Below are 16,008 nucleotides of genomic sequence, written 5' to 3' on the forward strand. Positions count from 1 at the left end.
AAAATGAAGATAACAGTTAATATTTTACCTACTGTTAAGAGATGGTAGGATGTGAAATGAGGTGTATCGAAAATGTTTCTAAGGATGCTAATGTGCCATGAAAATATTAATCATTAAACTTCATTCTGTACATTATTACAAAATCTGCTATCAACACCTACTGTAACAGTGTTCAAAGCAAGAGTTGTTTGTATTTATATTTCATACAGTTTGTTATGTGAAAATATTTTATGTTAGAAAGGAAGAACCAAACATAGGACTAATTGATAGAATGGAGATAGAGGAGATTGCTCTCCTTTTTCCACTCCTTTTTCCTTAGTGTTTTTTTTTTTCCTCCTCATGATTTTCCAGGCAAAGAATGTATACAGCAGTTAGCCGAAAATACCAGGTATTTCAGAAGACGTCTGAAAGAGATGGGCTTCATCATCTATGGAAATGAAGATTCTCCAGTGGTGCCTTTGATGCTCTACATGCCAGCCAAAATTGGGTATGTTTTGTTGCAGATTACAGATTGGTCTCTCATTAGACTTAAGTTTTCTGTGCTTTTACACTCAGGCTTATGTATTTTGTTAGGAAAAATTGTCTTGGCCTCATTATATTAACCTACCTTCATTTGCTAGAAATTCCATAAATAGTGGATTCCAGTTTATGAAAGATGTTAACTTGATAACCTTTCATGAAACAAATATTGAGTGCAATGCCCTCTTCTAGGAGATTGGGATAGGTCAGTGAACAAAACACAAAAATAAAAAATCTCTGTCCTTTTGGAGCTTATGTTCTAATGGGGCAGGAGTCAGACAAATGTAATAAATGAGTTATGTGATTCATTGGAAGATGTTACATGTTATGGGGAAAAGTAGAGCAGGGCACATGGGCAGAGAGTACCCTGGGGGTGGGCAGGTGGCAGTATGAAATGGTCAGGGTGAGCCAGTGGGAAGGGAAGATGACACATGAGCCTTGTGTGACACATGAAGGAGCTGAGTTAGCCACTTGGAGAAAGAAGTTCTGCACAAATAGCATAACACAAGAACACACTTAGCCGATAGAGGGGTAGCAAGAAGGGGAGTGGAGCTGAAATGCAGTGCCCAGCAGGGAGCCTTGAGGTCAGGGCCTGTTGTTGCAGATTACAGCGGTTTCTTTGATTTGTGCAACTCGTGTATAATGGAAAGCCTTGCTCTGGAGCAGCTTCCAGTGTATTTGAGGAGGCCGGGTATATAACAAACCAGAAGACATTGGAAAAGTAATAAAAAAAGAAAGAAAAGTAATATGAAGTGAGCAAATATGGTCATTTGCAAAGTAGGCAAAACTGCATCAGAGATAGAAAGAAGTTATCTGCTTATTGTCGACTCAGTAAAAAAAACACAACAAAACCACAAAGAAACAAAAAACACGTATCTTTTCAGATTTGTGAATTTTGACTTGATCTTAAATATAAAACTGGATAAGGATTATTTCTCAGGTTTAATTGAACTCATTAAGGAAGCAAATATTTTTCATCTTTGAATCCCCAGTGCCCACCATGGTCCCTGGCACTCAAAGGGCACTCAGCAAATGTTTATTAAAGTGGATATAGGAAGGAAAATTAAAGCGGGGACGTATGTTGATTCCAAGGATAATGAGGAAATTGGGAAACAGTGCCCACTGAGGGAAAAGAAGTTTCACTTTTCAACAGGAAGTCCTATGCATATTTGGCATTATAGCTTTACAGGGGATGGAGGAAAGGAGCCAAAGCAGAGGTGTTGGATTTTCTCTCTCTTGTTTAAATGAAATTAACTAACTAACTAATTAACTAATTAATTAACTAATTAATTAACTAACTTGGATATAAACTAAAAAATAAATTTAAAAAAACAAAAAGAATTGTTGAAACTGCCAAACCTAATACTTCAAGGACAAGGTTTAAATTTTTTTTTTAGTGTTTATTTATTTTGGAGGGGGGTGGGCAGAGAGAAAAGGAGACACAGAGTCCAAGGCAGGCTCCAGGCTCCAAGCTATGGGCAAAGAGGTTGATGCAAACCAAACCCACGAGCCGTGAGATCATGACCTGAGTCAAAGTCAGAGTCTTAAGCTTACTAAGCCACCCAGGTGCCCCTAATGAACTTGAGTTTAAAAGCTTGTCCTTGACGGGGTGCCTGGGTGGCTCAATTGGTTAAGCCTCTGACTTTGGCTCCAGTCATGATTCACGGGTTTGTGGGTTCAAGCCCCATGTCAGGCTCCGTGTTGACAGCTCAGAGCCTGGACCCTGCTTCAGATTCTGTGTGTGTGTGTCTCTCTCTCTCTGTCCCTCCCCTGCTCTTGCTCTGTCTCTTTCTCTCAAAAATAAATGAAATATTGGGGTGCCTGGGTGACTCAGTCGGTTAAGCGTCCAACTTCAGCTCAGGGCATGATCTCATGATTCGTGGGTTCGAGCCCTGTGTCAGCCTCTGTGCTGACAGCTAGCTCAGAGCCTGGAGCCTGATTCGGATTCTGTGTCTCCCTCTCTCTCTGACCCTCCCCTACTCACACTGTCACTCTCTCTCTCAGAAATAAATAAAACATTTAACAAAATAAATATTAAAAAAAATAAACTCAAGTTCATTTTGAAGCCTCTGAACCACTCTAATGTGTCAGGGACACTTTAAGGCTATAACTGCAAATTACTTTAGGCAGGCCCTAATGAAAATTGGTCTCTGACAACTATATTCTTTACCCTTGTGAAGGAAACTGTTTGGGAAAAGACCACTTTAGGACTGAATTAAAGAACTTTGGCAGTTTTCACTTGAGAAGAAGTTAGAGGAAATTCCTAATAGAAGTCTCCAATCCCTGTATCACCTAAGAGTTTAAATTGTGCAGGACCAAAGACCTTTGTAATGTGGTTGTTTATTCTTCCTGGTTCTTATCTTGCTTTCTCCTTGCAGCGCCTTTGGACGGGAGATGCTGAAGCGGAATATTGGGGTAGTTGTGGTGGGATTTCCTGCTACTCCGATTATTGAGTCCAGAGCCAGGTTTTGCCTGTCAGCAGCTCATACCAAAGAAATACTTGATACTGTAAGTCGACACTTTGACCTTGATATAAATATACCTACTCTAAGAACGCCTGGATATCAGATGAAATTAATCATCTATTGATCTTTAAGTTCTTTGAGCACCTGAGGTATTGGCTGGTAAAATAGAGGAGGGAGTATACAGTGCTGCTTAAAACATTGCAGTTTAGAAAAAAAAAATTGCAAAGCCATTAGCATCACCCACTAGACCCATCAGGGCTCTGGGGAATTTCTCGCCTTATCTTGTCCTACTCTGTCCCTTATTATGGTCTCTACAACTGTGTAACTCACCTTGTACTGTTTCTACTGCAAGCCTTTTTTTTTTTAAACTTTATATTTTTAATCACATTCTGACATTGGAAAACTAGATTCAGAGTATTATTGATACTGTATCTTTTTCTTTCTTTTTCTTTGCTTTGACTGTGCCTTTTAGATTTCTTTCAATAGATTTCCCATTTTTCAAAAATCTTACTGGTGAATTTCTTCATTATTTCTTTTTTAATTCACTAATACCAGCTTTTCTTCCATTCTCTTCTATATGGATGTTTGAAAGTGTGATGTGCCTTTATTTATATATTTTTTTTACATTTATTTACTTTTGAGAGACAGTGTGAGTGGGGGAGGCGCAGAGAAAAAAGGAGACATAGAATTCGAAGAAGCTCCAGGCTCTGAGCAAGCATTCAACACAGAGCCCGACGCAGGGCTTGAACCAACGAACCATGAGATCATGACCTGGGCCAAAGTTGGACACTTAACCAACTGAGGCACCCTGGCGCCCCTGATGTGCCTTTCAAAAAAGATCTGTGTCATTATAAGCATTGGCTACACCGGTACACTCTGTCTTCTTACAACAGCTTTGACTCCCAAAGACTATACACATTCATTAAAGAATTCAGATGTAGCCAAGATATTGAAGTAGATTTCTATTGCCAATAAATGTTTGCCAGTTGAGAGTTCTCACCCTTTTCTTTTTTTTTTTTTTTTTTTTTTTTACAAATAGTTTATTGTCAAATTAGTTTCCACATAATCACCCTTTTCATAAGATCCACTTAAGGAATTGTTTGATTTTGCCTCCCATTTAGTTTTCTTGAAGCATAAAGTGCATTTTTTGAAACAATAGGTTTCATGAAGTTGTTTTGTCCTAGGATAATTTGATGGAGGCAATGTGAGCCTCATGAGGAGTACAAGTGAATTTTGCGTGTAATAAGCAGTGTGACATGATTACATAGAAATGCCATAAAATTCACACACAGAAAAACCAAAACCAACCTCTAGAGCTAATAAGTGTAGCTAGCAGAGTTGCAGAGTAAACAATCACCACAAAGTTGGTATGTTTCTCTATACCAGCAGTGAAGAAACAAAAAGGAAATTAAGAAAATTTCATTTATGCTAGAATTCAAAAGAACAAAATATCCAGGGATAAATTTAACCAAGGATATGAGAAACTTGTATACCGAAAACTCAAACTATGTAGATCCAATGCAGTCCCTGTCAAAATTCTAGTGGCTTTTTTATCAGAAGTGGAAAAGCTGATCCTCAAGTTCATATGGAACTAACTGTAAGGGGCCCCAGGTAGCCAAAACAGTATGGAAAGGGAAAATCTAAATTGGAGGAGTCAAACTCCCCAATTTTGAAACTTACTACAAAGCTACAGTAATTAAATCAGTGGGGCGCTAGCATAAGGACAGATGTGTAGACCAATGGTGGAATAGAATTGAGAGTCCGTAAGTACAACCATGCCTCTATGGCCAGTTGATTCCCCACAAGGGAGCTCAGACTAGTTAATGGGGAAAGAATAGTCTCTTCGGCAAGTGGTACTGGACAACTGGATAACCACAGGCAGAAGAATGAAGTTGGACCCCTACACCATGGATGAGCCTTGAACACATTATGCTAAGTAATAAAATGTCCAGAACAGGCAAATCCATAGGGTCAGAAAATAGATTGGTGGTTTTCAGGGCCTAGGAGGAAACAGGGGTGAGGATGTAAGTAGGGGGTTTCTTTTTTTTTGAGATGATAATGCTTTAAGATTAGATGGTGATGAAAGTTGTACACCTCTGTGAATATACTAAGAAGCACTGAATTGTATACTTTAAAATTTGGGGCACCTCGGTGACTCGGTTGAGCTCTTGATTTCAGCTCAGGTCATGATTCCAGGGTTGTGGGATCAGGCCCTGCTTTGGGCTCCATGCTGAGCTGAGCATGGAGCCGCTTAAGATTCTCTCCACACCCTCCCTCCTATCTCCCTCCCTCCCTCCCTGTCCTCCTACNTCTTCGGATTCCATATCTCCCTCTCTCTCTGACCCTCCCCTCAAGCTCTCGCTCGAGTGCTCTCTCTCTCTCAAAATTAAATAAAACATTAAATTGAGGCACCTGGGTGGCATCCGACTTCGGCTCAGGTCACGATCTCGCAGTTTGTGGGTTCGAGCCCCGTGTCAGACTCTGTGCTGACAGCTAGCTCAGAGCCTGGAGCCTGCTTCAGATTCTGTGTCTCCCTCTCTCTCTGACCCTCCCCTGCTCATGCTGTCTCTCTCTCTCTCTCTCTCTCTCAGAAATAAATAAAACAGGGGCACCTGGGTGGCTCAGTCAGGTAAGTGTCCGCCTTAGGCTCAGGTCATGATCTCACAGTTCGTGGGTTCGAGCCCCATATCAGGCTCTGTGCTGACAGCTAGCTCAGAGCCTGGAGCCTGCTTCAGATTCTGTGTCTCCCTCTCTCTCTGACCCTCCCCTGCTCATGCTGTCTCTATCTCTCTCTCAACAATAAATAAAACATTAAAATTTTTTTAAAAAATAAAAATGAGAAGGGCAAGGTTATCAATCAGCTCTGAGGCACAGTTGTCCTAGAATATTCTCTTATTCAAGGACCAAACTCAATTCTGATTCATACATTTTTTTTCCCTAAGAACGTATGTCACCCTGTCTAGTGGTTGAATGTAGATTGTTAACAGATGGTGGTACTTGTAACAGTTTCTTATTGCTAATCTAACAGGTAGCCCACATAATGGCAAACTAACAGATTCTAGTTACAATTTTATCTTTTATAAGTAAATAAATAAAACCAACTGATCTGAAATATTTGGTATGGGATCAGAGGAAATCATGTAATCCCTTTGGGATACTGTGGGGTTTTTTCTGTTTATTCATTTTCTTTTTTACATCAATAAAAACATTAGGTTTTTCTGAAGTCAGAGTTCATAAATGTCCTTTCTTTTGTGATCTTCATAAGTCATGTGTTGTTTTAAATTAATAAATCCTGAATCAGAGGTTAGGGGGATAAATGGTTAATGGGTTCTTCCAGCTAAAAGTCAGTCTTAAATTGTTTCCATATGGAACTTGCAGTTAAACCTTTTCTTGAAGAGGGGCGCCTGGGTGGCTTAGTCGGTTAAGCGTCCGGCTTTCACTTAGGTCATGATCTCGCGGTTCGTGGGTTCGGGCCCCGCGTCGGGCTCTGTGCTGACTGCCAGCTCAGAGCCTGGAGCCTGTTTCAGAGTCTGTCACTCCCTCTCTCTCTGACCCTCCCCTGCTCATGCTGTCTCTCTCTCTCTCTCTCCTAGAAATAAATAAAAAACATTAAAAAATAAAAAAAATTAAAAAAAATTAAAAAAAAAAAAACCTTTTCTTGAAGATACCACTGATCACACTCTGAAGGGCAGTTCTTAATTTGCTTTCTATATTATCCACATTTGGAGTGAAAAAGTTTTTTTTCTTCTGTTAAATAAATAAGGAATACTGTTTACTCATGGGTTTTTTTTTTCTCTCTACAAACACCGAGTTTTAAGAATTAAATGTAAGAACAGGCAAATGTGTCTTTTACTAATAATCAGTTGATTCCCTTTTATGAAGTAGAAGGCATACATTTTCTTATGAAATTATAACCAACCATAAGAGTGAACAGAAGGTGTGTATGATATGATGGAGAGACAGCCCTTTCCACAGCTGTCCTGTAGTCTGATCAGAGTAAATGCACCAGACACGAACGCTCCCATAAAGGATAATCTTACCCATGAATGTTTTTAGAAAAATAAAGCACCAGCCATGCCAGAACCCCATTCCTCTGACTAACTCTGTTCTTACCTATTTTAGGCTTTAAAAGAGATAGATGAAGTTGGGGACCTATTGCAACTGAAGTATTCCCGGCATCGGTTGGTGCCTCTACTGGACAGGCCCTTTGACGAGACTACATATGAAGAAACAGAAGACTGAGCCTTTTTGGTGCTCACTCGGAGGGACTCTCCCTCACCCAGGACAGTGTGCGGCCTTTCTGAGCCAGTGCCAGGAACCATACTTCTGTGGCCATCTCATGTGAAAGACATTTCCTCAACTACTGACGGTGGCCACCTCACTCTAAATGGCATTTTGTAAATAGTAAAAAAACTGCTTCACATTCTTCCTTTGCTACATTTCACCTTTCAAACAAGAGGTGACCCACTCTACTTTTTTGTCCATTAAAAATGTTTTATTTTATAACTCTTCTCCTTGTGAAATCACGCTGACCCTAGCCTGTCCCTGGCTGACCACGTAGGCCGTTACCCTCTCCCCACCGCCTGTGGATGTGGCCCTACAGAAGGCCCTGCCGGCCCCGGCACCCCAGCCTGGACACTCACCCAGCCCCCCTTCCCAGGGAGCAAGTGCCTTCCACTTACTTCCCGTCCGGGTCTCAGAGGCCCCCAGCCTCAGAATCCTTATTTAACCAGTCAAGGACTCAACCAAAGTGTTCCTTTCATCTCAAGTTCAGCCGTCTAGGAAAGACCAGAAACACTAGCATTGCTCAAACCGCCCCTCATTGTGTATCTCCCCCTGGCCAGCAGCCTCCCAAGGCTTGGTCTTGTTCCATTTTGTTCTGGTCACCAGATGATTCCTTCCTTCACCGTCAAATATTTCTTTGTAGTGGTCACTGTCTGAGGGCTATGCCCAATTTCTGGGTTTTTCCCAGGCTCTAAACTAACACTCCCACCTGCTACTTAAAACACTTAAATCGTTCACAAAGTACCGACATCCCACCCTGGTCAGACCTGTGTGGTGAAGCTGACTCACACCTCACTGTGTGTTCTGTGTCTGCAGCTGTTCGGCAGGGTGACCTCCATCCCTCAGGGGTCAGATGGCTGGGGCCACGTGCAGAGCACGGATTACTCCTGGTGGCATATCTGTGGTTGATTCGTGCTGTTTTCTACTCTTCTGCCTGGGTCTGGGTCCACATTAGGATTTAAACTGATAAAGGAAAATGTTGGTAAATCCTCTGCTCAGAAATCATTTGTCATGTTCCTGTTTAAGGATTAAAGTTATTAACTTACCCTTTTTAGAAAAGCTGACCCGTTTCAGTCTTACTCTTCTGACTGCTAGTTCTCTTGTATCATTCTTTGTGTCCTAAGAGAATTCTAATCTGGCATCTGGGGCTTAGGGTCTCTCTCTTTTTTCCTTTTTTTTCCTCTTGAGAAATTCTGAACCCCTATTATCTCTTTGCTAAACTGGGGACCCTCTATTTCGACTCTTTCCAGGTAAGGGGACTTCTTTCAGAGAGCTTTATACTGCCTGACCAAAGAACAAATCTGAAAACCACCATGTTAAAGCTCTTACTTTTTTCTGTTGACCAAAGCTTAAGTGGAGAGAACTTTTGACTTTATTATATCCAAAATCAGCTTGTCTTATAGTAGCCATCAAGTAAACATGGGGAAAGGATTGGGAACAGAATGGAAACACTGTGTGTAAAAGTAGTTTTCACGTCTCTGTTTTTGAAATCACTCCTTGAACTGGTAAAAATACTCAGTCCAAATTCTCCTGGGCATCTTGTCATCAGCTGTGGTGTTTTTGCAGATATGTGTAGGGGAGGATGGAAGCAATATGATTGTTGGTGAAGTTTTGTTTTCATGTCTCGTGTTATCTTTGGTCACTCCCAGCACTTTGAGAGCCTTCAGCCTTTGAGATACTCCGAGGTTTTGTTTTACTTTTTTAAACAGTAGAAAAGGGTGAATAAACGAAGCAAGTAGAAATGCAGGAACTATATTTACCATGTATAAATCGAAGTAAAAAAGAGATTGTGTCAACTAAGTAACTAGTCCTGTAAAATAAAGTAGATTGCTAACCTTTCCCCTACATCTAGTTCCTCACCATAGAACCCCACTAGAACACCAGATAGTGTTTACACTGTAGTTACTATCAAATGATATAGGGCTTGCAAAAGTCACAAACTTTAAGCAACGAACTCACCTGCTACTCTTTTTACTTTGGCTTGCATGAAGTCACTGCAATTTAAAATGTCAGTATGGGCATTTAAATACATATATTTATATATGTATTTATATCACTTTGCTGGTGCAAAGTTATGTCAGGATAAATGTAGTTAAGTTACAAGTTTATTTTTGAAGAGACAAAACTGTGATCGACCCAGGATCTCTGCTTTCTAGAGAACAAAATGTTATACATGCTGGTTGTCTCTTCTTGGAAACTGTAATATAAATCTAGGGTCCAGTCATATCACAAGTATCATTATTTAACCAAGCATCTAGGGAAATACAGGTGTATATAAATACAGTCACTGGGAATGAGTAGACATAGGTACTGTCTAATGCATGGTTAAACACAGCCTGACTCACAAATCTAAGGGGATGCAAACAGGCAGCAGCTAACTATTACCAAAGCCGAGAAGCGGAGTCCGTCAGTAAAAACGGGACTAACCTTACCACTTTTTCTCATCCATCTTCCTATTCAGCATAGCCTTTATCCACTTCAGGCTTATAAGACCTTTTTTGCAGATCACATCAGAAACCAGGAAATTTATACCTAGGAGACATCACAATCACAGAGAGGCAGTGGCAGATGCTAAAAGCTTTACCCCAGAATATGGCATGCACACTACAGCAAGTAAATATGCAACAAGTATGTTCAGGGCTTGGGTCTTTGGAGCACTTCAATTTTTTGCTTTGCTCTAGAAGATTTCTTCCCTTTAAATATCATCCTAGGAGCAGCCGGGTGGCTCAGTTGGTTAAGCATCCGACTCTTGATTTCACCTCAGGTCATGATCTCACAGTTTGTGAGTTCAAGCCCTGAGTTGGGCTCAAGCTGACAACACAGAGCCTGCTTGGGATTCTCTCTCTCTTTCTCTCTCTCTCTGCCCCTCCCCGACTTGTGTGCACACTGCTCTCTCTCTTTCAAAATAAATAAACTTTAAAAAAAATCATCCTAGTCTTGGGGCACCAGGGTGGCACATCTGGGTAAGTGTCCAACTCTTGATTTCAACTTAGGTCATGAGCCTTAGGATCATGGGAAGGAGCCCCGCGTGGGGCTCTGTTCTGAGCATGGAGCCTGCTCAAGATTCTTTCTCTTTCCCTCTCCCTCTCTTCCCCTCTTGTGTTCTCTCTCTTGCTCTCTCTCTCTCTCAAAAATAAAAAAAAATAAATCATCCTAATCTCCAGAACCCCAAAGAACTGCTTGCTTGTTTGAAGAACTTGACATCTTAGTCTTGTAGTTAACCTTTTTTAAAATTTTTTATGTTTTATTATTTTTGAGAGAGAGAGACAGTGCAAGGGAGGGACAAATAAAGAGAAGAGACACAGAATCTGAGGCAGGCTCCAGGCTCTGAGCTGTCACAACAGAGCCCGATGCGGGGCTCGAACCCATGAACCGTGAGATCATGACCTGAGCCCAAGTCGGACTCTTAACCAACTGAGCCACCCAGGTGCCCCTGTAATTACTATCTTTAACTTTCATGATGGGGTGAGGACTTAAGAAGGTCAAAGCATCCTTTTTCCTGATGTAGTCATGCAAGGTAAACAGAAATGCCCTATGTAGTTGCTCAGGGCTATGTGTTTGCTCATTGCCCTTTTTCAGAAGCCTAGGAAGGGAATAGTCTGCCAATGATTTGTCTCTGTAATCCCTACCTCCTATATTTGGCCTTGCTTTCTATACCTTCCAATTCTTGATTGTTAGGATTTCAACTCCATAGAAAACAGACATGGTAGTGCTGTGTTTGGAGATTACTAGGTCAGATACTTGGGACACTCAGCCTTAGCTTTCAGGGGGAGACAGTGAACTTCTTTGTGCCCCACTTGAGGGAGCCTATATCTAAGTTTGTTATGACTAGTACAGTCTAGCTGAACTCTGTAGTGTTTAATATGCTTTGCTTCATTTCTGTTAGTGAAAACCAGGAGAAAATGGCTTACATGGAGAGATTTCCTGGCTTCTCAGGGAAGGGGTAAGAGGGGATGCTATCTACCACTACCTCTGTGTTTTTACCCCCACCCCACCCCCTTTCCAAATTGATAAGGCTCTCTGGCCCCTAGTCACACTAGATTGGGCAGAAGCACAGGACTGCTATAAACGTTCATACCATAGGCAGTGAGGAAAAAGAATTTGGGTAATTCTTGTTCTGTAAGAATTTGTCACGATGTGGCAAAACCATCGATAAGATCGAATACAACTGACTGTCTCCTGGTTCTCTTGTGTGAAGAACTGCTGGACCTAATTCCCAGGGTGTCTTTCCTTCCCTGGTGTTCTAGGTAAGCCACGATGGGCTTTCATCTCTAGTGGCTAAGGGGGAAGAGTGTAGTGCTTTGCCTTCTGTCTTCTTGAAGGTCAGAATTGTTGATGTCTCCTACAGGTAAAGTCAGCATAGCCCGAAGGGGTTGTGAAGGTGGGAGCCATGAAAATCAAAGGATTCTTCTTGGCTGTTGAGCAGCTATTTGCTTAAATGCAGCCTGAAAACCTAAACTGCTACCTGCTTAACTGGAAGCTCAGTGCCCAGCAGGCATCTTAATCCATTAAGCCAGTTAATCAAAATCCCTTCCACGTGGAGAAGAGCCTATCTATTCTCTCCTCAGCTCTGGCCACAGGAAATGTGTTCAGGCTCCTGCCCAATTCCTAGGTGCCCAGATAGCCTAATTAGAAGGTTGGCCTCCTGCCTTCTCATCCAAAAGAGATCCCAGGACTAGCCAGTGATCCTTTTGCTTTTAATTGTATGGACAATGTTGCCCCTTTTGTCTTCTCCAGTGACTTCTGTTTTCCAAGCACCTTTTGGTATAGATTGAGTCTCTTTAAGGCAGAAACCAAAGGAGTTAGCTTGAGTACTTACTAAAGTTCTTTATTCTAGTCTTCTCTGTTGAGTCTGGCAGTCCACCCTTGGAAGTGGCTTGATGGGGTACACGTGGGCAAGGTCTTGTTTACTACATAGTACACGTGATAGATGGCCTTAAAACTGTGATTCTCTGTGGTATGATGAGTTATTATAAACTGATCCTAAAGAATGCAGTAGTTCTTAAACTGCAGCTACACGTTTTTAATGAAGCAATACCCAAAGCTCTGTTCTTTTGGAGTAGTTGTGGGGAAGCTGAATGAAAAGGACAAGAGCAATACCCTGATGGGCTAAGTGTCCTGCCTTCTTGCCATTTCCCTGGATGGGTGGATCCCTCCATGCATGAGGAGCCTTGAGTCCATTCAGAGCCTGCCTTTTCTGACAATTCTCAGGTTTCTTGTGCAAAGCTTTGTCGCTTGGCCCAGCCCTTCTAAGGGAGTGTGGGACATATTCCTGACTGGGGTGGAGCAGTAACTTGTCTTCACCCTTAACATTCGGTCATGTTCCCTCAGTGATGATAAACCAATGGTTAAAAGGATAAAAAGCATCCTTGATGGTTCTTTATAGGATACTGGTGAAATCACCATGTCAATTCAGCCAGCATGTCCACACAGTCTTGATGATCCCTCTCTGTGGAAAGGTAGCACACACTAAGAGAAGGGGGAAAGAGAATAAGAACAGAGAAATAGCTTATGGGGAGCTGAGATCGTATTTTGTTGGCCTTTTTTTTTTTTTTTCATTGACCGATTTGCCTGTAAGCTGGACTTTGCAAGAGGTGCTGTGATGACCCCTCTCCATTGCTGGGATGCTTATCTAATCTGAGAAAGTGTGAGGGGGGGAATGTAAATTAAAAATGTTCAATTCTAGTACTGTGTTAAAATGTCACTCTTCTCTCATTCTCCCTTATTCCCATCTACCTTTTTTGCCAGATGATTTTTTTTTACCTTGTTGGATGACTGTGAAGCTATAAATAATGGGTTGGGTCAGGTGTATCAGTTTTGAGAGCACATGTTAAGAACTGAAGGGGAACTACTTGAAATGACTTAAGAATCATCCCATGCAAATAATATTGTTTTGCCCAAATAAACTATTCAGAAAGCTATCTCTGCCTTCATTCATTCAACCAATAAATATGGAGTATTCTTTCCATGTCAGGCACTGAGCAATACCTGTACCAGCAGCAAACAAATAAACAAGCTTATGGACACATACATCATCTTACTAAGTCTGTGGAGGAAAAGTAAAGAGCATGATAAAAAAAAAAAGGGTGGGTAACCAGTATGTGTTTTAGACAGAGGTGATAGAGAAAACATTTCTAAGGCATGGAGGATCCCAAAGAAAGAGTGGCTGATGTTCTGTGAGCAAAGGGAAGGATGATGTAGGGAGGGGGAAGGTGGTGTTGAGGAGGAGGGGCCAGAGGCTTGCTGCCCTGGGCTGTCAGGATGAGGGGTTTTCTTACTCATTGGGGAAAACCAGTATGGAGTTGCAAGCATTGAAAAGGATCATCACTAGTGTGCTCTATTTTTTTTCTGTAGACATCAGCAAGTTGGTAAAACGTAGATGGTAATGCAAATAGCCAATTTTGAAAAAGAATTTGTACTACCTGATTTCAAAACTTTCTACAGAGCTACAGTAACCAAGACTGCATTTGGCATTAAGATGGTCATATTGAACACATAAGACAGAATAGAGTCCAAAAATAGTGCTCACTTCGGCAGCACATTATACTAAAATTGGACCGATACAGAGAGGATTAGCATGCCCGTGCATAAGGATGGCACACAGATGCATGAAGCCTTCCACATTTTTGAGTGATGTATAGAACTGTTCAATCACTATATTGAACACCTGAAACTAACACAGCACTGTTAACTAAACTGGAATTAAAATGAAAAACTTAATAAAAAAGAAAGTCCAGAAATAGACCCACACATATATGATCAGTTGATTTTCGACAAAAGTGCCAAATTAATTCAACAGGGAAGGTACAGTTAGTCAATAATGGTACTGGAGCAACTGAATATCTAGGGGAAATGACCTTCAACTCTTCCCTCACATCATATACAACAATTAAAGCATAGATCTGAATAAAAACTATAAAACTTCCAAGAGAAAATATAAAATCTGTGATTTTGTATTAGGTAATGATTTCTTAGAACACAAAAAGCATGGCTCAAAAATATTGATAAACTGTACTCAATCTAAGGGACACCTGGGTGGCTTAGTTGATTGAGCATCCAACTCTTGATTTCGGCTCAGGTCATCATTTCATGGTTTGTGAGATTGAACCCCAATTTGGGCTCTGGGCTGACAGCATGGAGCCTGCTTAGGATTCTCTCTCTCCCTTTCACTCTGCCCATCCTTTCTCTCTATCAAAGTAAGTAAATGAACTTTTAAAAAATGAAAACTTCAAGTTTCAATAAAAGGACACTGCAAACACCAGACTGGGTGGGATAAAACATGCATAATACATATCTAACAAAGGCTTTCTATCCAGAATATATTTTTAAAAATCTTAAAACTCAATAAGGCAAGGCTTTTCAATAAAACATAGGCAAAAGATTTGAACACTTTTTTAAAAAGATTTTATTTTTTTAAGTAATCACTATGCCCAGCATGGGGCTCAAATTCACTACCCTGAGATGAAGAGTCTTATGCCCTCCCAACCTAGCCAGCCAGATGTCCCAAAGATTTGAACAGAATCGTCACAAAAGGAGATGTACTAATGGCCAGAAAAGCCCAGGGAAGATGTTCAACATCACTCATGGTCAGGGAAATGCAAATTAAAACTACAATAAGATTCTACCACTTACCCACCCACTAGAATGGCTGAGTTTAAAACGAATTACAATACCAAGTGTTGACAAAGATGTGGGAATGCAAAGTGTACAGCCATTTGAGAAAACAATTTGGCAGTTTTTGGCAGTAATTTCATCCACCTCAGAGAAGCATGCCCACACTTGCACTTGAGTACACACACTGCTTGATTCATACCAGCCCTAAACTAGAAACAATCCAAAATGCTGTCATTGTGAATGGCAAGGAGGTTGTAGTATTATGTTCATGGGATGGAATATTGTTCAGCAATGAAGAGGAACAAATCACTGATACCTACAACTGTATGGGTGAATCTTAAAGAACATGCTCAAATAAACCAAACACAAAAGAATACAAAAATCTAGAAAGGCAAAACTAACCAATGGTGACAGAGAGTGGGTAAGTGGTTGCCCGGGAGCCAAGATTGGGAAGGTAGGAATGAACTGTGTCCAACAGGACTGTTAAAAGATAATTTTGGGGTTGCCTGGGTGGCTCGGTTGGTTAAGTGTCCGACTTCAGCTCAGTTCATGTCTCATGGTTCGTGGGTTCGAGCCCCGTGTTGGGCTCTGTGCTGACAGCTCAGAGCCTGGAGCTTGCTTCAGATTCTGTGTCTCTCTCTCTCTGACCCTCCCCTGCTTGCACTCTGTCTCTGTCTCTCTCGAAAAATGAATAAAAAAAAAAAAAAACCTAAAGAACAAGGTAGTCTCACTTTTTGTCTAGGAAAAAAAAAAAACCCAGCATGACATAGCAGGTGCTCAAATGCTGGTTTCTTCTGGCTAATATTTTAATGTTTACTATGTACCAAGCATCTTACTAGGTTGAACCACATGAACTTGCCAATATTCGACACTTTTGACCAAAAAAGGGTAACTTTAGCCTAAAAAAATAACATAGATTCTTATTTAGTCCTTACACCACTGAGGTGGGTACTCGCCCCACCGCACACACTTTTATAAATGAAAAAAGCAGCAAGAGGTCAAAGAACTTGTCTAATAATACCAACTTCTTAGTAAATGGTAGAAGTGGGATTCAAACCCTGGTGGCCAACTCCAGACCCAGTGTGATTTGATCCCTGTGATGTACTACTATTGAAAACACCGCAGC

The 16,008-nt window shown here is 41.1% G+C and overlaps 1 protein-coding gene and 1 non-coding gene across 2 annotated transcripts in view; both read left to right on the forward strand.

Moving 5' to 3' along the window:
- The window catches only part of SPTLC2 (serine palmitoyltransferase long chain base subunit 2), a 105,552-nt gene extending 92,363 nt beyond the window's left edge, over positions 1–13,189 (forward strand). The window contains exons 11-13 of the mRNA XM_077750642.1: positions 352–487; positions 2,898–3,027; positions 7,107–13,189. Of these exons, the coding sequence (XP_077606768.1) occupies positions 352–487; positions 2,898–3,027; positions 7,107–7,226 (386 nt within the window). The 3' untranslated portion in view covers positions 7,227–13,189. The remainder of the gene's footprint in view (positions 1–351; positions 488–2,897; positions 3,028–7,106) is intronic.
- Positions 13,190–13,789: 600 nt separating this feature from the next.
- LOC144220556 (U6 spliceosomal RNA) lies at positions 13,790–13,896 on the forward strand. The gene has a single exon (XR_013331780.1). It is a non-coding gene; the product is annotated as a U6 spliceosomal RNA (small nuclear RNA).
- Positions 13,897–16,008: the final 2,112 nt, after the last annotated feature.

The sequence above is a fragment of the Crocuta crocuta genome, unplaced genomic scaffold, assembly GCF_008692635.1.
Source record: "Crocuta crocuta isolate KB4526 unplaced genomic scaffold, BGI_CrCroc_1.0 scaffold186, whole genome shotgun sequence".
In the NCBI taxonomy this organism is placed as follows: Eukaryota; Metazoa; Chordata; class Mammalia; order Carnivora; family Hyaenidae; genus Crocuta; species Crocuta crocuta.